The sequence below is a fragment of the Terrapene carolina genome, unplaced genomic scaffold (genome assembly GCF_002925995.2).
Source record: "Terrapene carolina triunguis isolate 2854851 unplaced genomic scaffold, T_m_triunguis-2.0 Scaffold199, whole genome shotgun sequence".
Classification (NCBI taxonomy): Eukaryota; Metazoa; Chordata; order Testudines; family Emydidae; genus Terrapene; species Terrapene triunguis.
Genome location: NW_020664550.1, coordinates 3,746,903 through 3,769,821, shown reverse-complemented (window position 1 = coordinate 3,769,821; position 22,919 = coordinate 3,746,903). Strand labels below are relative to the sequence as shown.

Genomic DNA, 22,919 nt, shown 5'->3' with positions numbered 1-22,919 from the left:
TGCCATTTAAAATGGGTTTGCAATGTAAAAGGAGGGGCTGCGATTTCAGGTTTAACATGCAGCACAAACCCAACTAACTCCCCTCCCCCTCACACCCAATTCTCTGGGATGGTCACTTCAACCCTCCCCCCCACCGCGTGGTTAACAGCGGGGAATATTTCTGTTCAGCAGACCAGGAAGGGGCACCTCTGAATGTCCCCTTAATAAAATTGCCCCATTTTAACCAGGTGACCGTGAATGATATCACTCTCCTGAGGATAACAAAGAGTGATAAGGAATGGATGTTGTCTGCATGCCAGCAAACACCGGGACCATACGCTGCCATGCTTTGTTATGCAATGATTCCAGACTACGTGCTACTGGCCTGGCGTGGTAAAGTGTCCTACCATGGCGGACGGGATAAGGCAGCCCTCCCCAGAAACCTTTTGCAAAGGCTTTGGGATTACATGAAGGAGAGCTTTCTAGAGATGTCCCTGGAGGATTTCCGCTCCATCCCCATACACGTTAACAGACTTTTCCAGTAGCTGTACTGGCCGCGATTGCCAGGGCAAATTAATCATTAATCATTAAACACGCTTGTTTTTAAGCCATGTGTAATATTTACAAAGGTACACTCACCAGAGGTCCCCTGTGTGCCCTCAGGGTCTTGGGTCAGTTCGGGGGTTACTGTTTCCAGGTCCAGGGTGACAAACATATCCTGGCTGTTGGGGTAACTGGTTTCTCCGCTTCCTTGCTGCTGTGAGCTATCTATGTTCTCTCCATCCTCATCTTCCTCGTCCGCCGAACCCGCTTCCCCGTTTGCAGAGAGGGACTCATAGAACACGCTTGGGCTAGTGGTGGCTGCACCCCCTAGAATGGCATGCAGCTCCGCGTAGTAGCGGCATGTTTGCGGCTCTGCCCCGGACCTTCCGTTTGCGTCTCTGACTTTGTGGTAGGCTTGCCTTAGCTCCTTAATTTTCACGCGGCACTGCCGCGCGTCCCTGTTATGGCCTCTGTCCTTCATGGCCTTGGAGATCTTTTCTAATGTTTTGCCGTTTCTTTTACTGTTTCGGAGTTCGGCGAGCACTGCTTCATCTCCCCAGATGGCGATCAGATCCTGTACCTCCCGTTCGGTCCAGGCTGGAGCTCTTCTGCGATCCTGGGACTGGGACTCCATCACGGTTACCTGTGCTGATGGGCTCTGCATGGTCACCTGTGCTCTCCACGCTGAGCAAACAGGAAATGAAATTCAAACGTTCGCGGGGCTTTTCCTGTCTACCTGGCCAGTGCATCTGAGATGAGAGTGCTGTCCAGAGCGGTCACAATGAAGCACTGTGGGATAGCTCCCGGAGGCCAGTAATGTCGAATTCCGTCCACACTAGCCCAATTCCGACCCCCTAAGGTCGATTTTATCGCTAATCCCCTTGTCGAGGTGGTGTTAGGAAACCGGTTTAAAGGGCCCTTTAAGTCGACAGAAAGGGCTTCGTAGTGTAAACGTGTCCAGGCTTAAGTCGATTTAACGCTGCTAAAGTCGACCTAAACTCGTAGTGTAGACCAGGCCTTAGTGCTGGAAGGCCTTGTCACCACTAGGAAAAAGGTGTGTACTTACCTAAGAAAAGCTGACACATGGTATTAAGGGGTTGTCTACATGGCAAATTACGGTGCAGCCAGCCAGGGTGTGATGCTACAGGCCCCATCTTGCTATGCAGTAACATCCCACGCGGACGCTGCTCCGGCACACTGAAAGTGCGAGAGCGTTGCTTGGCGTACTACTATTTGAAAGCACAGTGCACCAAGCCGTACCCCAAGACTTTCTGTGCGCTGTAACAGTGGCCATTACTGTGTGGCAAAAAGATGCACTGTAGATCGACGCCCTCACTTGCCATGCAATAATTTACCACGTAGATAAGCCCTGAAATGAGGTAAAATCTAGCAAAGCAAAGCTGTTGTGATTCTAACACATGACCAGGAAAAGGTAAACCGTAGGCTCCACCACAGTCGTAATCTTGAGCTGCTCCAACACGTGAAAACTCCTAACTGCCTTGTCATCGCTAGGATTTTACCATCTGTCAGCAAACACGAAGCAGGAAAACCCGGGATTAGAATTCTGTGGAACTGTTTCCCCAGGACAGGATATAAGCTACTCCCACTGATTGCAGCTGAGGGCACTGTGCCTGACATCACAATCTGGCCCCAACTTCCTCAGGAGTTACTTCAACACAGGTAAGTGTCATTGACACCTACTCACCTTCTGTAACCTGAACTCAGGGGCCAAGAAGTCCCACAGTCCTAGATCTGCACAGGATCTCAGGACAAAGCTCCTTGTGAGAACATAAGAACGGCCCTACTGGGTCAGACCAAAGGTCCATCTAGCCCAGTATCCTGTCGTCCGACAGTGGCCAATGCCAGGTGCCCCAGAGGTAATGAACAGAGCAGGTAATCATCAAGTGATCCATCCCCTGTCGCCCATTCCCAGCTTCTGGCAAACAGAGGCTAGGGACACCATCCCTGTCCATCCTGGCTAATAGCCATTGATGGACCTATCCTCAATAAACTTATCTAGTTCTTTCTTTAACCCTGTTATTGTCTTGGCCTTCACAACATCCTCTGGCAAGGCGCTCCACCGGTTGACTGTGTGTGGTGTAAGCCTTCCTCTTCTTGCCACTTGAAATAATAGGAAGGGTGAGGCCTCCGGGAACTCTCCAAGATATCCCTGTAGCTACACAGGTGGACCTTTTTAACCCCTTCTTGGCTGCTGGATCACACATGCCCTGACAACAGCTTTTTACTGATCCTCTGTTTGAACAGATGTAATACAAGGAGGCCCCAGGGACATCGGACAGCAACAGGGGCGCAGGCAGCAGTGCATCGGGAATAGTGTTACCCAGGGTTTTCAGAACCCAAAGCAGTGGTAACTTAATAGTTTCACGCCAGTCAGTGTCAGGAATAAATCAATGGGAACGCAGTGCTTCCAGCTGATGAAAATTGATCCAAGTCAGCGTGCTCTTATCTAAAACTATAATTTATTAGATTTATGCACACACAGACATAAGCAATAGGCTTAGAACATCCCACATAATTACCTAGAATCTGAGATGCTATGTTAGAAGGCTTTCCCTTCACCCTCTCCCCTGGTTCTTGTCACGTAGACAGAAAGCAGAAGACCAGAAGTCCGAAGTGCAGACAATGCGATGTTTATTGAGGTTAGTTTCCAAGCAAGCATATTCCAAAGCCCTTCACACCAGTCAAGCTTATCTCCATACACCGAAAGAATCTGTTCCCCAGTGGTCCCTTCCCAGCTCTGACACCACAGAGCGTTTACCCCGTGTCCCCCTTCCCAGCTCTGACACCACAGAGCCTTGACTGTGTCCCTGTTCCCCATTCCCGTTCCCCCCCTTGGCAAACATGATTCCAATTTCCCTTTCCCTCACTTCCTGTTTGACCCCAGTTTATATAGTAATATTCTCAGCTATACCTTAATCAATCATTTTGCTGAAATTTAACTAACCAATCCTAACATATTGTAACATATGTTATAATACATAATTTGGGCTTGAATAGGGACTGGGAGTGGCTGGCTCATTACAAAAGCAGTTTTGCCTCTCCTGGAATTGCCTCTCCTCATCTATTATTGGGAGTGGACTACATCCACCCTAATTGAACTGGTCCTGTCAGCACTGGTTCTCCACTTGTGAGGTAACTCCCTTCTCCTCATGTGTCATTATGTAATGCCTGCATCTGTAATTTTCAGTCCATGCATCTGAAGAAGTGAGGTTTTTTACCCACGAAAGCTTATGCCCAAATAAATCTGTTAGTCTTTAAGGTGCCACCGGACTCCTGGTTGATATTGTAACATAATTCTTTAATCAATTATATCCCACTATCCTAATTAACTTATACCCAGCAAAATTAATTATACGGAGACAGAAACAATTAGAGAACCAGACAGATTAACAATAGAAAAGTGGGAGCCATAAAGATAAAACAATACAGAAATTAGGGTTTCACAACCACAACCATTGATAAGTGATTTCTTGCCAGACAGGATGCTATCAAACTAAGTTTTCTTTAACCATCTTAAGATCTATTTCTTTATCTGCTGGTGATGGGCACTATCAGGACAGGATCGTCTTCCTAACAGCCCAATGCCACATTATTTCAATGTGACTGGTTTGGAATATGAGGATGGCTGGTCGCTTCCTCACTGGGGAGTAAGGTGTCAGGAAAGAGTCTCACAGGATAGCTTCAGAGAACTGCTCCAAAGTACGCTCTATTATCTAGTCTTTTTATAACTTTACAAAACACACAGTGACCCTCTACTGCAGTGGCTCTCAAACTTTTTTTACTGGTGACCCCTTTCACAAAGCAAACCTCTGAGTGTGATCCCCCTTATACATTAAAAACACTTTTAAATATATTTAACACCATTATAAATGCTGGAGGCAAAGCGGGGTTTGGGGTGGAGGCTGACAGCTCGCAACCCCCCATGTAATAACCTCACGACCCCCTGAGGGGTTCCGACCCCCAGTTTGAGAACCCCTGCTCTACCGGATGATCACCTCTCCTAACTTCAGTAACCTACTTATCAACAAACATTCCTAACAATCTTAGTCATAATAAGCTTCTCTCTCAAAGGCGCCCAAATTCAAGGTTTTCATCCACTTATTTTCTTTCAGTCTCAATATGTTGACTCTTTTCTCCTCTCCTCCCATTCTAATTAGCAGAAACTGCAAACCTACAGGTAACTTTGACCTTGCTTCCAGGAGCTCTGCTTCTTCAAATTAACCCTTAACTATGTGGTATTCTGTTTTATTAATTCATGCTGGCTGAATGCACACAATATGGCTGCAATTAGCGTGACCAAAATCTGGGGTACACATCCCCCCCACAAATCTGGGGCAACATTAGCACTCTCTCTCAGTTTTGCTTTGGCACATTCATGCCCTCTGGCTAGTTTATGAAGCACTTTCCTTTCCCAGCCTTCAGACAAGGACGTTTCCAACTCGCTGCTCCCTATAGATTCTGCCATAGCAACACATGCTCCTCAGCATGCCACCACAACGGGCCAAGGTGCTTCCTGGTGGCAAACAGTTGGATCTGAAATGAGGGGCATTGGAAACTGAAACAAAGTACCCCAGCTCACAGCCCTTGCCCTGGCACATGACTACATCTAAAAGCTTTTCATGACCTTCCTTGTGCCAAATATAGAGGCCCAGGGACATTTCTCAGTGGTAAAATGATGGGGCCAAATTGGGCTTTCTTGCATCTGTGAAAATTGTGAGTAAAGGAACCCCACTAACATCAGTGAAATCTTGCTGGTTTTATGCCAGTTTAAATGAAAGCAGGATTTGACTCTTTGGGTCCTTTATGCTGATCGTTTGCATTCAAGCCCTGAGGCTTTGAGATCACTGTGTGCTTCCTTTCCCTCAGACAAAATGGGCTGAAGAAGAGTGGGCTGGGAAATCAACATTTATAGATAGACTACCAAAGCACTACTAGAATGCAGCTGCTTCTGGGATGGATGGCAGCAGCTAATTAGCACAGAACACAATACACAACCATGAGGAGAGAGGCAGTGGCTAGTGCACTGGGACTCAGGAGACCTGCATTATTGCCGCAGCTCTGCTGCTGATCTGCTGTAGAAATCACCGTGCCTCAGTTTCCCCTCCCACCCTTTGTGTATTTAGCTGGTCAGCTCTTTGGGACTGTCTCTTATATGTCCGTACAGCACCTAGCACAATAAGACCTCAGTTTCAATTGAGGCCTCTAGCTGCTACCATAATATAAATATTAAATAATAATAAGCAAGTTCTCCAGGGTAAATCCTTAACCTTACAAAAGTGCTCTGGAATCCAATAACTGTGGATTATAAAGTGTCATCCAACGGACCCACAGACATAGTAACACACACACAATGCTGGAAGGGCTGCATTGCATCTTCCTGGAAATTCTAGTCTAGTCTACATAGATTCTTATACCGTGCTCATCACCATAGTATCAGAGCATCTTCCAGTAGCACACAAAGCGACAACATGCTTTAGACACTAACTGAACTATGCTGTGGACTGTAGTATCTAATCTCTCTCACGCTCTCCTGCCCAGATTCCCCTTCCCCAGTGGTAGCCAAAGGCCGATTTGCAAACACAGCATTAGCGAGCGAGGAGTTTCAGTGGACAGCTCCCCACACGCCTCAGCTGCATCACATGAGAGAACCCCCATCCGCCCTGAGTCCTCAGTCATCCTGACAGCTCTTCTGCCAGCCTGTGCTGCACCTCCGAACCCTGATCCCCCTGAAGTCAATGGCGGAACTCCCAGACACTTCAGTGGGAGCAGGGTTTGCACAGCTGCTGTCTGTTTTCTTTCCTAGTCCGTCACCTCTTTAAGGCTGAGCTTGTGTTTCCGTATTAGGTTCTGCACTGGCAACATGTGAAACAGTAACCAGCCTTACGCAAAACTAAAGCTACTTAAGTGCAGTCATGGGAAATCAGGAACTCCATGTACTAGGGCTGTTGATTAATCGCAGTTAACTCACATGATTAACTCAAAAAAATTAATCACGATTAATCAGAGTTTTAATCGCATTGTTAAACAATAGAATACCAATTGAATTTTATTTAAAAAATGTGGATGTTTTTCTACATTTTCAAAGATATTGATTTCAATTACAACACAGAATACAAAGTGTACAGTGCTCACTTTATATTGTTATTATTGTTATATTGTTATTGCCAAAGAGTCACAAGAATACGTCAGCAGCCTCCCATCAGCTCCCCCACCCCGCTCCCAGTGCCTCCCGCGCACCAGCAGCCCCGCCGATCAGCGCCTCCTGCTCCCTCCCCGCATCTCCCGATCAGCTGTTTCGTGGCATGCAGGAGGCTCTGGAGGGGAGCGAGGGCACTGCAGGCTGAGGGGAGGGGGCAGGAAGGGGTGGAGTGGGGGGCAGGGCCTGAGCAGTGAGCACCCCCCGGCACATTGGAAAGTTGGTGCCAGTAGCTCCAGCCCTGGAGTCGGTGCCTATACAAGGAGCCGCATATTAACTTCTGAAAAGCCGCATGTGGCTCCGGAGCCACAGGTTGGCCACCCCTGCTCTAGCGCATCTGACATGTAAATGTCTTGCGACGCTGGCTACAACAGTGCCACGCGAATGCCTGTTCTTACTTTCAGGTGACATTGTAAACAAGAAACGGGCAGCATTATCTTCTGCAAATGTAAACAAACTTGTTTCTCTGAGCGATTGGCTGAACGAGAAGTAGGACTTAGTGGACTCGTAGGCTCTAAAGTTTTACATTCTTTTGTTTTTGAATGCAGTTATTTTTTTTTGTACATAATTCTATATTTGTAAGTTCAATTTTCATGATAAAGAGTTTGCACCACAGTACTTGTATTAGGTAAATTGAAAAATACTATTTCTTTTGTTTTTTACAGTGCAAGTATTTGTAATCAAAAATAAATATAAAGTGAACACTGTACACTTTGTATTCTGTGTTGTAATTGAAATCAATTTACACCTCTACCCCGATATAACACGGTCCTCTGAAGTCAAAAAATCTCACCGCATTATAGGTGAAACCACGTTGTATCCAGAGGTTAAAGTAAGCCGGTACGGTCAGGTACGACATACCAGCAAGACTCAGTACACTGTACCGGACTGGACTGGCTTCCCCGGCGATGATTTAAAGGGCCCGGTGCTCCAGCCACTGCAGGGAGCCCGGGACCCTTTAAATCACCACCGGAGCTCCGGCAGTGGGGTTCGGGCAGTGATTTAAAGGGCCCGGGGCTCCACATGAATTCGGATATAACGCGGTAAAGCAGAGGGGCTCGGGCAGCGCTTTAAAGGGCCCGGGGCTCCCCGCTGCTTTACCGTGTTATATCCAAATTCGTGTTATATCGGGTCACGTTATATCGGGGTAGAGGTGTATTTGAAAATGTAGAAAACATCCAAAAATATTTACATATATGGTATTCTGTTATTGTTTAACAGCATGATTAATTGTTTTAATTGCGCGACTAATCGCAATCAAATGTTTTAATCGCTTGAGAGCCCTACCACGTACTATTCCACTGGTTAGGGTAGTCTTGGATAGGAACAGAGCCAGAGCCTCAGGACATCTATGCAATGGTAATAGCGTGTAAACACAAAGCGCAAACAGGATCTTTACCTCCTTCACAGCAACCACATTGGCCTGCTATCCCCATCCCATCTTAGAATCTCAAAGCCTATTGCGAACATCAGGGGATGAAGCTGCCCACATCCCCTTGCCAGCTAGTCAAGAATCGGCATCACCATTACAGCTGTGCAAAGAAAGGTCATTCTGTGCTGCAGAAGATTTCCTAATAGGAACAAAAGGGGGATTTAATCCATTGTTTTCAATGGGAGCTGCTAAGTGCTTAGCTATTTTGAAATTGGGGCAGAAATGGATCACTGAGAGGTTAATTTCCTCCTTTATACCTGAGTAGCAATTGGTGTGTGATGATAAGGTTGTGATACCACAAACAAACAGCTGGGCTCAATCTTCACTCAACAAAAAGGAATTTGACTCTTTGCAGTTTATTCGCAATAATACATTTAGAGAGCACTGATTGTTACCCACAAGCCAAAAGCAAGCTACGGCTATATGCGAGGTACATTAAGAATGATTCAATTTGTCCATACGAACTCAGCCTGATTCCAACAGTGTCCAGGAGAGAAGATTTAGACAGGAAAGGGAATGTCTTCATCCAGTTCTGGTGAGGCCTGGTTTGGCTAGGCTGATGGGGCAAAGCCCACTCTGTTGTTAGCCATATCAAAGACAGAATAATATTCCCTAAGGAAGATGTTACCCAGGATCCAGATTGGCTGCTCATTCTGAGAAGATACGTAAGTGGTCTCAACCGCAACTCTGCAGTAGCCATTGTTCTGTAAGAGGGAAAAAGAGATAGACACGTCTCTAGGGCTGTGTAGGCTGCACTCTCAAGTGCCAGTGGAATTTTTAGGAGCTTCGCAATGGTTTTGATGGGAGCAGGAGCAGACCCCCATAAGCTCGCATTGTTGGAACACAAACACCCCATCGTTTTTTGAGTGCTGTTAGAAATGACAGGCAAACAGAGCTGCAGTGTGGTGGGGTGGAGGGGGAAAGGTCTCTGCCTTTGCACAGAAGCTCTGACTCCCTATTGGGAAACCATGCATGGTTCATTGTCACTATAAGATAGAAGTTGGGTTTGCCTTTAAAGTAATACATACGTTGAGGATGTAGACGGAGGGGGGCAGCGGGAACTCGGATCCGTTGATGATGAAGGTGATGGTCGGCATGTTCTGGACGTTGCTGCAGTCAGCCACGTACTGTGGAAGAAAAGAACAAGAGGGGGTTAAGACAGTAACAACCTAGAGCAGAGGCTGCTCCCAACAGAGGAGAATGGCCACTATATGGTATCTACCGTTCCACCCAGCTGAGGGTAGAAGTTAGAGCTGGGAGAAGCGTTTTGCTGAAAAATGCAGTTTCAGGTGGACCAAAACTATTCGTGAACTTGACCTGATAGTTTCAGCTGTGGAAAGTTTTTCAGGGCCAGGAAACCATGTGCCAATGCTCAGACATGTGTTCCCTCTTTATAACTTTTAGCCCCATGGTGAAGGCCCTTTCCTGGGTGGTGGGAAATTTACATTCAAATCCCCACCCAGTACCACGGACTAGAACTCAGATCTCTCCTGTGTCAAGTGAGTGCTCTAATCACCAGGCTATTGCGGGGTGTGTTTCTCTCAGTCTCTCCTGTTGAAGCTGTTCCATTTCAACATGAGAATCAGGCAGAGAACGATTTAAATCTCTTTGGCACTATAAATATTTAAGCTTTTATACAAAGGGGAACAAGCTTCAACAGAAGCGATCAGGAGCAACCCAGCCCTGTGAACCTGTGACTTGACTCACCCCTATACTAAACGAGCCTTGATCAGCCACTAAAATTGAGAAAAAATTACTCCAGTGCTTAAGGCATCCCCACCTCAGGAATGCCCCTACCAAGAGTTGTAACACCAAGGGCTGTAAAGTAGAGACACCCAGGCGCTGGGAAGTTTTAGGGAGGATACAGAAAGACCCCAACAAATGGTGAAATAGATCAGATAAGCTCTGACCAGAGAATTTATGCTGACCATCTGCACGAACAAAGAAGGTCATAAATAAGTGACAATTCGGGCATGAAAGATAAAGCGCAAAAAAGATTTGAGCAGGGAGGAGGAAACATAGGTGCCAGTGCACGACAGGCTACATTTTGCTACCTAGGGGGATCGAATAATGTTCTAGGTTTAGTGAAGTTAAAGGCGGTCGCTAGTTTTACCTATATAATGCGAATAAAAAGCAATGCTCTTTGGGAACCAGAGCTAGAACTCTGACTCCTCTGCACGACCGTGACGTGCAGAGCCATCAACCGGCACCCCCCGAGTGAATCCTGACTGGGTGAAGTTTGTCTGTATATTGGGAGTGGTGAGCATAAGAGCTTGGCTTGGCATATGTGTTCTCTGTACGTTGCTAATAAATAGACGTTCAGAGCACAGCTGTGTAAGGCTCTTCACTGGGAAAAGCTCCCGCAGACCCGTGTGGCCCTGAGCACCGTGGGTAAGGGCGGGTACTTCAATTGACCAGGTTTTCCTTGAGCCCCGTGAGTAAGGGTAGGTGCTTTACCTCCTAAGCCCTCAGTAGGGAAAAGGTGGGGATACCTAAATTAACCGGGTCACGCCGTGAGCCCTCGGTAGCATATAGGCGCAGTCAGGGCCGGCTCCAGGCACCAGCGAAGGAAGCAGGTGCTTGGGGCGTCCAATGGAGAGGGGCAGCACGTCCAGGTCTTCGGTGGCAATTCGGCAGCGGGTCCCTCAGTCCCTCTCGGAGCGAAGGACCCGCCGCTGAATTGACACTGAAGAATGAAGCAGCGCGGTAGAGCTGCCGCCGAAGTGCCGCCGATCGCGGCTTTATCTTTTTTTTTTTTTTTTCCCCCCGCTTCGCCGCTTGGGGTAGCAAAAAAGCTGGAGCTGGCCCTGGGCGCAGTGGCCTAGATTTTTGCAGGTAACAGCCCAGAATAGCCTGGCGGTTAGAGCACTCCCCTGGGAGAGATGAAAATCTGATTTCAAGTCCCTGCTCCAGAGCAGCGATTCAGACCTGGGGCTCTCCCATTCCCTAACCATGGGGCTATAGGTTATGAAGGGAAACGCTCACACCAGGTTTGATGGCCTGACATGAACTTTACCAATCTGCTGAAAAATGACAACCATTTTTGGAACAGAACCAAATCTTTCCCCCGAATTTTTGGTTGTCTGGAGAAACTGCAAAACCAGTTATTCACACTGCTCTAGTAGAAACCCCTCTGCAGCACTCTGCCATTACATGGGCAGCAATTCACCAGCCTCGCACATGCTCTTCTGCCTGACGTGTGGCCACCCGCAATGGTACGCCCACTCGGCTTGCCTCAGATCTCATGCTGACTTTACACTGAAACAGCTCTTCAGGGAGTGTAAGTCAACGTCGCTCCAGAACTATGCCCATTTACACCAACTAATGATCTGGCCCAATTGCTTCTGATTTACACTGGGGAAAGGGAGATCAGAAGCTCTCTCCCCAAACTCAGGGGACACTTTCTGTTCCCCAGATGTAGTTAATGCTGTCACCAGCTTTAAACTTCTGGTTTAAATCCCTGAGCTCCTCTAGGAACCCTTGTATGATCACCCAAAAGCCCATCAGTCTCATCTTCTTGTGTCTTGGATTCCTCGTGTCAGGCATTGCAAAATCCCTCACAGATGTCCTCGGCAGCACGGCAAGGCACCTGTTGCTCCTACCTCTCCATTGGATTCCTGAGCACCCAAGGCCTGCAGGAAGTCCCCTATGTACTGCTCTGGGATGGTGAGCAGAAACGTCCCGGTGTCCACAATGCCCTGGCAGCCTTGACTGCACCAGCCAGTCGCCTGCTGTCCAATAGCAAACCTAAGGAGGGAAACCCAACAGACTTCACTGTGCACGTCTGTCAGCCACGAGAATGCCTCTGATGCAGGCTGAGCCAAGAGCACAAGGCTTCAGATACTCCGTAACGTGCAGTTCAGTGACCCGTATTCTATAGAGCCAAACACTGTCACTGGCCCCGATTCAGCAAAGGACGGCTGCACATGCTTAACTTTCAGTGCTTGCTTATCTCCCTCTCTCTTCAGCAAAGCACTTAAGCATGCCCCTATCTCTAAGTAGCTGCTTCAGGACTTAAGACGTGTTTAAAAGTAAAGCTTAAGAGCTTTGCTGAATTGGGGCCTACGATGGGCGCTTTTAGCATTACTTGAACCAAAACCCTGGATTCAAAGTCTTTTGAGTGTGTCTGAAATCCAGACCCAACCTTTATCCTGGGTCAAGATCAGACCTTGTGTAAGTAATAATCTCTCTAGGCTAGCTAGAGAATGAGACAAAATTCCTCCTTTGTTCAGCCTCCAGCACAGAAAAGTTGAGTTCACCAAAGGCAGCTGACTTCACTAATTGCAGCTGGAAATACTGCCCATGGACAATAAGGAGGAAAGACTCACGCCCACGTTAATAAAGGGGGGGGTTGCAAACAAAACTTACTCTTCAATACCAATCTTCCAGTAAACTTCTTGGGTAACAGGTACCCAGGTAATCTGGCCAGAGAACAGCTGGGTGTCAATGCCACCCAAGATTACTTCCCCTCCGTAATCATACGTTGGTTGCCTGGAAACACAAATAATTAAAATATCAGACAGGGATCAGATTCTGCCCTGTGGAGCATGGGGCGTAAAATACATGTGCATGGGGGTCTGGGTGATGGATCGACAGTAAGAAGACTAAGGGGTAAATATATGGTGAGAGAGAGAGATGGAAATATAGACCGAAAATACATAGGAGGGGTGAGAGAGAGAGATCTTACCGTGAGAAATAGAAACTGAATATGGGTTCAGTAAGCTGGCCCTGCTGCAGCATCTCCTGCATAAGTGTCCTGTACCCCGGTATGGCTACGGGAGGATAAGCCATTCCCAAAATCCCATCAAAATACGTATAATAGAAGGGGCTGCTAGGCTCATCCTGACTCAGACCAAATTCCTGGTGCTCAATGGCGATGTTCTGGATCTACCGGGGAAGAAAACCATTGCTCTCAGCTAGAATTTTATTCTAAAAGTTGACAACGAAAACAAGTAACCATTTCATTCTCAAAGGTGGTTGACGCTCAAGACAGTCCGATAAAGCACATCATTAGGGTTAGATGCCGATCTAATGCTTCTCTAAGCAGCTGCATATACTCCATATGGGGTGGGAGTCAGTTGAGACAGTGTCTCAATCAGAGAAGAAAATTCAAGGCACAGCAAAATTGGAGCAAAATAAAAAACCCCATAGCCATAGAATTTGTGCCTAGTAATGGTCAGTATAGCTAGTGTTATTCCTAACTGACCTATGCACTGGTTAACTCAAGGCTTGTCTACACGAGAAAGTTGCATGAGTTTAACTTAAACCATTTTTTAAACCAGTTCAGCTAAACTGGTGCAAACTCCTTTGTAGAAGCTCTTCTCTCGATTTAAGAGTGGCTTTATGTCACTTTGCTTAAAGAAGCTAACCCACTCTTATGTTCCTGATCAACTTCAATGACACCAAAATAAGCCACTCAAAACAACACAAGGGCATCCACACCGGGGTTTGCACCGATTTTACTAAATCGGTTTAAACCCACATCTTAAGTTAAAACTGGTGCAAGTTTCTCATGTACACAAGCCCTTATTATGTCCTGTATTAACAGGGTCTAATTAACAACATAAAAATCATATGTACAGGACCAAATTCACTGCTGGTGTCACAACACGGATGCCAGTGGAATTTAGCTCATAAAGTGTCCTCAGATAAATGTCTCCAAGCCCACTGCAGTTAAACTAGAAAGACGGATCACGTATTCCTGCTGCTATGTGGGGTACACGCTTCAGTAAATTGCATTCAAAACAAGACTTTATTATCCACAACCCCACATGTTTTTAATCCCAATGCCCTCTGACAGTGCCAGAGACACAGCTCAAATGACAACGCGTGATGGGGGTGGCGCAAATTTCACTTACTGTCACCGTGTCGTAACCTAAAACCACAGTCAGGTCTCCAAACCCATAGTCCAGGGTGTAGGTCACTCCAATGTCGGAAAAGGTGGATGACTGGTTGGGGTTGAACCTTGCATGATTGGCTAGATTAAAAACAAGATTGCAACATCATGGTCATTCTCTTTGGTGGCTGCAATGTGATTTGAGCCGGTCCCATTCAACTGCAGACTGAGTGCCCTGACGAGGCAGCATTTCCCCAACAGCTGACGTGGAGTGAAAGAACAGGACCAAGAGTCAGCCCGGGAGTTCTTATATGGCAGAGCAAAGCACTGATATTAAGCCAGATAACCTCAAACAGACTTTTTTTAATGCCCATCTTCTTTATTTACCTATCTTGTACCTGTAACCATAACATTTAAGAATTATGGACCATATCCTCAACTGGTATAAATAAGTGTCGCTCTATTGAAGTCAATTTATACCAGCTAAAGCTCTGGGTAATAGTTATGCCATTCATAGCATTTGTTGACTCCCAGCATGACTGCTTAAACTTTAGTATACACACTACAGTATTCTACAGTGCAGTCTCTCAGCTGTAGAGTTCTGGACTACCACTTTAGAATACTGTAGTACCTTTTATAAGGAAAGAGCGATCCATACGGTATTCAAGGCTTAGAAAAGAGCTCTAGGAGACTAGCAGATATCTTAGTATGACATTCACAAATACTGTCTGAGAGGATCATTTTTGATTTGGAAGATGCTGCATCTTCTTGCCTAGTTGGAATTTGACTCCGCTTCTCAGGAGCAATGCGCCCAGGACATGCATCTACTGAATAGTTAACAGCTGAGCAGTACTCACAGCAGGCCTCAGTCTGGCAGTATGTAGATGGAACCCACAGGTTGGAGGAGCCGGTGTCGAAGAGAACCAAGAAGTTCTGGGGCGGAGTTCCAATGCTGATCTCTCCAAAGTAGAAGGACTGCAAAGAGAGAAGACGTGTGGGCAGGGGGATTCCTTTGTGCTCTTAATCAGATTCCAACATTTTGACTTCTCTAGCATCTTCCATCTGAAGATGCCAAAGGTCTTTACAGCCTTTAAGGAATTAAGCTCCACAGGGGTGGTCCATTATTTTGCATATGGGGGAATTGAGGTATGAAGAAAAGTGACTTGCCCAATTCACCCAGCAAGTCAGTCGCAGAGACAAGAACAGAACTGTGACTTCTCGACTCCCAGTCCTGCACTAGAACCGTACGCCAAGTCTCTGGAGAAGACACATTATGTGTCCCAGGGAATACAAAGCAAACACTTGAGAGTGATAAAGTGGGAGTGGGAGGAAGCAGGGCAACCTAGACTCTGCTTTTTCTCCAAATGGAAATACAATTGGAAGCAGAACTTGTGTGTTCATTGTATTCCGTTAGATCTTTTTCATCCAAACCACTTCAAAATAGTTACAGATTTCCAAGGACTGAAAAGAGGGATCTATTGACTTGTGACCACAGAAGTACACAGATTGACTAGGTAATAGGGAAGGAAAGAAGGCTAGCAAGACTACATAAATAAAGGAGACAGGGAGAAAGCCTTAATACTCACATCCAGGTAGTTGGCTATTGGTACATCAGCGACATTGTAATTATTGAAGTGGTACTTCCTGGCAGGATCAACTTTGTGATGCTTCAGAAAATCCTCCAGAACTCCTTTCTCCTTCATCACCTCTCGCATAGACTTTCCTTTCTTCAGAGTGACTCTGCACAGAACAAGAGCAGCTCAGGAAATGGTTCGTCCTCCCAAGCATCTCTCATGTTGTTCCTCTCTGTATCCTGCCATAATGCCGTTCCTTCCTCTTAAGTACCTCTTACAGATCAGTGTGTTATCACTCAAAGTGAGAACGCCTGAGCAGAGGCAGAAATATATTTACAAATATCATACAATTAATAGTACTTTGTAAGGAACATAAGGACATAACTTAGCAGAATACAGAAATGCTGATTTATTTACTATGTGGGTACTTCTACGCACTCCTCACTACAATATCTGTTCTGGAATACTCACTTCACCAGCCCTTCTGAGAGCTGGAGACAAACCAGAGCCAGGATGAGCCACTTCATGGTGCTCGATTTCTCCACCAAGCAGCTCCTGATCAGAACACGTCGGTCACTGCCACAAAACTAGGCTGACGCATCTAATCTACAATCCCTACTTTTATATCCTGGGCACTGCCCCCTGCTCCATTATCTGCTGGCACCCAAATTCCCATATCACGGTGCTCACCCAGCGTCAACACTTGGTGTATTTTATTTCTCCGTGAAGTATGAAGATGTTTGTTTCTTTTGTTGGGTGCTGAGATTGTAAAGCAATTAGCACTTTTGACAGCAAGATCAAACAATTAAGATCTGCTCAGAAGCAAACCTCTGCTCACAACAAAAGAAAGGTGTTGTCAAAATGTCAACACACTGGAGCGTTATCTGTTTGCTTCGAAACTTCCCTGCCAAAAATGAAGAAATCCATCGCTGGCTGCAATGAATGGAAATTTGATACAGTTCTCTCTTTTTGACCCTAGTGGTTAGCCAAAATTCAAGGCCTAGCTGATTGTTTTGCTTAGGAGAAGAAAGTCATGTTAGAGTCAGATATTTCTTTGATGCAATCTGGTTCACTTACAAAGACCGTACAAAGTCCTGTTTCCCTGAAAACAACAGGAATCAAACATCAGGAGAAAGTTTCTTTCTCACAGTTCCAAGCCCCTTTCTAGCTAGCACTTAGCCCCAAAATCTCCCTCTTTCTAGGCTGTGTCTCAGAGCCACGCTCCCAGGCCTTTCCTGAATTTGTTTCTGTGGTGTTTCTCTTCTTCCCTCACACACACAGACACACCACTCCAGTCCAATCGATCCCCCGGTCCTGAGTTTATCGGATCACAGTTAGAGCTGTGTGAATAACTGATTTTTTAGATCATTGGATGTACCCAAAAAAATATTTTGGGTCAAAGTGCATTGTTCAACCCAAAACAAAGCCTTTGGTTTTGCTTTTGAGCTTTTTTTTTTTTTGAAATAAAAACAAACAAACTAGGAGTACATTTCTAAACAAAATTTGTTGTGAATCACTCAAAAAGCTTCATTTATAAAATGTCATAACTAAACACTCGTTTTTGTTTGTTTTTTCAACTGAAACAATTTGGTGAGTTTGAAACAAATTTTCAAAACGTTTTGGTTTTGAAACAAATCTGCATTTTTTGTGGAAAAATTCCAGCCAAAAAATTCTGCTCTGCTGTGATCGCAACAGAACTCCCTTTGGGCCTCAAAGCTGGTTCCTACTCCCGTCTTGCCTGTGGTTTTGCTTTGGGCGGAGGCTTCTATTGTGTCAGCTATTTATCCCTTAAAGGAGGTCCATTCTGTTTTACATTTATCCTGAATGAAAGACCGCTGTTTATGCCTACCAGCCTTACTCTTGTTAAACCAACCGATGAAAGAGTTGCTGAGATTATGGAAATTCTGTTAAGTCACTGCTCCCCAACACTTCCGAAAGCAAATATAAGACATAAAAGCAAAAATTGTGCTTAATGATGGGCGCTCATCCACTAACCTTTTGTGATATGGCCAAAAGATAGAGGAAGAGCTGCAACAGTTACAGGATGCTGAAATTGTATCCAAGGTTAACTGCAGTGAATGGAGCACCCTTATAGCGTCAGTAGGAAAAGAATGGGGCTGTCGGTCTTTACAATGATTTCAAGGTAACACACATGAAAGCAAAAACTTCACCAGGGGGCAATGCCTAAATTTTTTCAAGCTCATCCACTACCGTTTGCGATACAGCCAGGGACAGAGATATCACTTACTGGGCTCTGGAAATCTATCCAAGGTTAGCTGGAGTGAATGCAGCACCCTTATAGTGGCCGTTTCAAGGATCCCATAAAGTAGGGTGACCAGATAGCAACTGTGAAAAAACAGGACAGGCGGTGGGGGGGGGGAGGGCGGAAATAGGCACCTATATAAGAAAAAGTCCCAAAAAACGGGACTGTCCCTATAAAAACGGGACATCTGGTTACCCTACCATAAAGCCGGTATTGCATGCGGATCAGCTTACTTTACATGGAAGAGAGATTATATTTGCCTCATTAGCTGTGAAGAGCATTTCTCCACGATCAACCTTGTCCAACCCTGTCTCCAAATTAACAGACACAAAGGCTTACTCCAATCTAACAGGCTAGTGTTTGGAATAGTTTGTGCACCTGCTATTTGCCAGTGAGCCATGGGCTGTGTATCATAGGGCATTCCTGGCACTCGGTTTTACTAAGACAATATACTAGTCCTGGCGATAGTTATGAAGAGCATTTTGAGACCCTCCAAAAGGTACTTGTGAGGCTGGCTGGGCAGGGGCTTAGAGCAAACAAGGGGAAATGTGAACTTTTCACAGAGTCACGTACATCTTGTGGCCACTGACCAAGACAGATTGCATAGATCCCAAGAGAAAGCTGAAGCTGTCCTTAGCACGACCCAGCCACAAAACGTGCCCTACAGTTACATGCCTTCTGGGGCCTGGTCATTTAGTACCATCGGTTCTTACTAGAGCTGGTGGGAAATAATTTGTCTGAACCATTTCCCAAGAAAAATGCCCTTTTTGCAAAGCCATGGGAAAATTTCAGGTTTTGCCAAAAAAATGTCAACTCCCTGTCAGGAAAGTCAAAGTGACAGCTCCCAGGCAGGCAGGCTGTGGCGCTCTTGTCAATTTCACTTCTGCCTGCCTGCAGCTGGAGGGGGCCTGGAGACTGAGCACCCAGGCTTTCTGCCCCGCCAGTCCCGGAGCTGGGTGGGGAGGCTAAGCTGCAGTCAGGATCCTTGTCTTCTATTCACAAAAGTCGAAAGAGGAGGCTGCAGGGTTGCCCACCCTCCAGGATCATCCCAGAGTCTCCAGGAATTAAAGATGAAACTTTAATTACAGATTATGTCAGGTGATGAAGCCTCCAGGAAGACATCCAGCCAAAACTGGCAACCCTAGGCAGCTGTGAGGGTAAATTAAGTAAGGAGGAAAGTGTTCCTATCCCCATATGGCAGAGAGGGAAAGTGACTTGCTCTCTGTCACATCAAATGTCAGCAGTAGAGCCAGGACTGGAATTCTGGAGCACCGTTACCCCAAGGCAGGATACGAGCGACTCCCACTGATTGCAGCTGACAGCACTGTACCTGAGAGCAAAATTTGGCCCCTAGATTTGCCCGTGCTCAGAGTAGCTCATCAGGAGTGGCTAGATGTTTCTGCCCATGAGTTCAATGTCCCATTGACATCAACTCGGATTCTGTAGCAGAAGATTAAGGGCCAACAAGCCCCACCTCCAGGGTGTTGAAATGTGCCAGGTTCCCTAGAGTTCCACCTTCCTGGTTCCGTTGGCTCTTTGGTGAAATCGGACCAGATCTGTGAAATGTTGTGGTCTTGCTGAATTGGCAAATTGTTGAATTGGAAGTTTTTCTGACCAGCTGTAGTCTTCAGTTAACAGATGGGTAAACTGAGGCCCACAGCAGGGAAGTGACTTGCCTGAGTTCAGATAGGGATTCAGCGGCACGGTCAGGAATGGAACCAGCACTCACGATTCTCAGGCCTTTGCCATAACCACCAAACATTCTTATCAACCTTATCTTAACTAAAGGAGGGACGATCATTTTCTAAGTGACCAGGGTTCTGCTTAAACCTCACCCTCCCTGGGCCTCTGCTTCCACATCTCAGAGTGCTTTGAGATCTACAGATTAAAAGAGATGCATATTATCAAGCCACTAGTCCCAACAAAGGAAGGGAAGGTGTAGTGAGCCAGGTAGTGTTTAAACTTGGAGCTGCAGCATGACTATCCTACAACACCATGTTAAGTGTGGGTGGTATTTAAATGAAATTCCTGTGGTTGGTTTAGCTTTAAATTGGCCCCTACTCAGAGCAGCTGCATGTTTCTGCCCAGGACATACTGCTTTGATGCCATGCTTCCCTCAGCCAGGTGTTTATTTTGCACCAAGAGATCAAACCAAAACACATGTGCTTCATGTTTTTAATGCCTTTTATTTATTTGCAGTCACCTTCGAAGGGGAGCCCAGAATTCACCGGAGAGAGGCTTCAGAAATTTGCAAAAGTTCAGTACACAGAGACGTTCAAAATCCTTGGCAAGAGGCATGAGGGGGCCAGAGTGTCACAGCCCAGCAGGTTGGAGCAGAGGCAGGAGACAGTTCGGAGCAGCGTGGAAGACAGTCGATGGCACTTACGCTGCTGGGGCAAAGCCCACCTGACTCTTGCCTACATCATAAACAGAGTAATATGCCCTGAGGAAGACGTCACCCAGGATCCAGAGGGGCTGCCCGTTCGGGGATGGCAGGTAAGTGGGTGAGATGCCCACAACGCACTCGGTGCTTTTGCTCTGTTGAGAAGAAGATAGAAAGCTGAGTTAAAGCCCTTTGGTTTGGAAGCTCTGGTCATACCCCGTCACATGGATAACACAAGTACGGATGTGCCCAGCAGACCCATATCAAATATACAGCTCTCCGGGAGCCCACCCAGAGGAGACTATGCAAGTAGAGGAAGGTGAGGATAGCGCACTGCGATGAGAATCCATACCGGGAGCACGTAGGCAGAGGGGCTCAGCGGGAAGCTGGTTCCACTGATGGTGAAGGAGATGGTAGGCATGCTGTCAATGCTGCTGCAGCTAACCATGTACTGTGGAAAGAGGAAGCAAGAGCAGGTTTGCGTACTATGTACAGCCACTGCAGACAAAATGCTACATCCCATGGGACTCTCGAACCCCGCACTTCTCCACACAGACTGCCTTCCATCAGCCTGGGAAAGCTCTTTATAACAATCACATGGAAAAGGAAGGAAGTCAAATGCTTTACTACAGTTGAAAGGCCTCAACACCCTGAACAAGCAGAGATTATTAGGTCCACCTTACAGATGGGCAAACAGGCACAAAAAAGGTTAAATGAGTTGCCCAAGACCCAACTGAGAGTGAGTGGCAGATCCAAGAATAGAATAGTCCAGACAACCAGTCACCTGCTTTAACAACTAGACCACACTTTCTCTAAGCTGCTTCACCTAACAGAAACCTGCTTAGCAGCAAGGTTCTTCCCCTCTTCCACTTTTAAGCCTCCCGGTGGCCAGCTGTTCTCCATACCTCTCCATCGCTGTTCTCCTGAGCGCCAATGTCCTCCATCAACTGCGAAAAAACCGCCTGTGGAGCAGTGAGGAGGGAAGTTCCAGTGTCCACAATCCCCTGGCAGCCACTGCTACACCAGCCAGTGGACTGTCCGGCAACAGAGAAACTAAGGGAACAGAACACAGGACACTTCAGCAGGAAAATTCCGCAGCGATGTACCCATCTCTTGCGTGATGAACCAAGAACATGGGGGTGCTGCCATTAGAGATGTTAGAGCCACTGTTTTGTGTTCTCGTGGCATCTCTGGAACTTTTTAAGTTTGGGTTATTTAAGGTCCCACAGAGACTCAGGGGCAGAGTCTGGAGTAGAACCCAGGAGCCGAGTCAGGAGTAGGAGCCAGGAGTCCAGGTCTTGGCTCCCAGAGTCCTCTGTCTGATCACGGAGGACAGGTTAAGGCTATTAGCCAAGATGGTCAGGGATGCAACCCACCCCATGCTCTGGGTGTCCTTAGCCACAGCTTGCCATAAGCTGGGAGTGGACAACAGGGAATGGTTCACTCAGTGATTGTCCTGTACTGTTCATTCCCGCTGAAGCACCTGGCATTGGCCACAGTTGGAAGACAGGCTAGATGGACCATTCATCTGATCCAGTGTGGCCATTCTTATGTTTGTTATTATGATCAAACATGTTCCAAAGCCCACTGAAATTAATGGAAGGACTCCCACTGATTATGATGGGCTCAGAATCAGGCCCTACATTCCTACAAAAAATACCAATGACAACAACCTTACCCTTCAATTCCAATTTGCCAATAAGCATCCTGGGTGACAGGCGTCCAGACAATCTGACCAGAGTACAAATTGGAGTCAATCCCTCCAAAGAGAAGTTCACCACCATCCTGAACGCCCTCTTGCCTAAACAAACGCACAGGAGAGAAAGCGCCTGGTTATTTATAGCCATCTCCGGAGTCCAAAGATAGACTGTGACTGGAACATCCAGGATCCTAGCTGGAGTTATAGCACAAAAACCTTCTCAGAGATAGACCAAGAACCCTGGTGACAATGGGGGGTGGGGGAAATCAAGCTTATGAGGAGCTTTCGATCATCATGCACCAGACACATTGGTGCTGTGACACCTGCCCGTTCATCCAGTGAGCTGCAAACCTGGGCAGTCCCCAAATACGACGACGGCGGGTGGGTGCCAGTGAGTTTGCAATGGGGTGTTTCAGAAAAGCCTCATCTACTGTTTGGAGGAAATGAATCATCTTGTAACAAGGGTGGAGTTGTCAATCTAGTGCCCGGCGTTCAAAGGTGCCATGGAGGTAACTGTGGGTACTCGGCATCTGGGAAAAAGCTGGCACGGAGTGTCCAGAGCAAATCATAGAATCATAGGATTGGAAGGGACCTCAAGAGGGCATCGAGTCCAGTCCCCTGCACTCGTGGCAGGATTAATTATCTAGACCAGGGGTCTCAAACACGCGGCACATCCCACACCCCTCCCGCACTCCAACCCCCTGCCCTGAGCCCCCTGCCACACCTCAACCCCCTGCCCTGAGCCCCCTGCCACACCCCAACCCCCTGCCCTGAGCCCCCTGCCACATCCTGCACCCCAACCCGCTGCCCTGAGCTCCCTGCCACATCCCGCACCCCAACCCGCTGCCCTGAGCCCCCTGCCACACCCCAACCCCCTGCCCTGAGCCCCCTGCCACATCCCACACCCCAACCCCCTGCCACATCCCACACCCCTCCCGCACCCCAACCCCCTGCCCTGAGCCCCCTGCCACATCCCGCACCCCAACCCCCTGC

The 22,919-nt window shown here is 47.0% G+C and overlaps 1 protein-coding gene across 1 annotated transcript in view; it reads right to left on the bottom strand.

Annotated features, from left to right (window-relative positions):
• Window positions 1-8,722: 8,722 nt before the first annotated feature.
• The window catches only part of LOC113407151 (gastricsin-like), a 19,362-nt gene continuing 5,165 nt past the window's right edge, over window positions 8,723-22,919 (bottom strand). The window contains exons 5-17 of the mRNA XM_026655251.1: window positions 21,906-22,028; window positions 21,133-21,280; window positions 20,580-20,678; window positions 20,231-20,382; window positions 16,053-16,136; window positions 15,594-15,747; window positions 14,865-14,982; window positions 14,030-14,148; window positions 12,859-13,058; window positions 12,540-12,662; window positions 11,774-11,918; window positions 9,200-9,298; window positions 8,723-8,875 (exon numbers count right to left, since the gene is read on the bottom strand). Coding sequence (XP_026511036.1) covers window positions 8,723-8,875; window positions 9,200-9,298; window positions 11,774-11,918; window positions 12,540-12,662; window positions 12,859-13,058; window positions 14,030-14,148; window positions 14,865-14,982; window positions 15,594-15,747; window positions 16,053-16,136; window positions 20,231-20,382; window positions 20,580-20,678; window positions 21,133-21,280; window positions 21,906-22,028 — 1,717 coding nt within the window. The remainder of the gene's footprint in view (window positions 8,876-9,199; window positions 9,299-11,773; window positions 11,919-12,539; window positions 12,663-12,858; window positions 13,059-14,029; window positions 14,149-14,864; window positions 14,983-15,593; window positions 15,748-16,052; window positions 16,137-20,230; window positions 20,383-20,579; window positions 20,679-21,132; window positions 21,281-21,905; window positions 22,029-22,919) is intronic.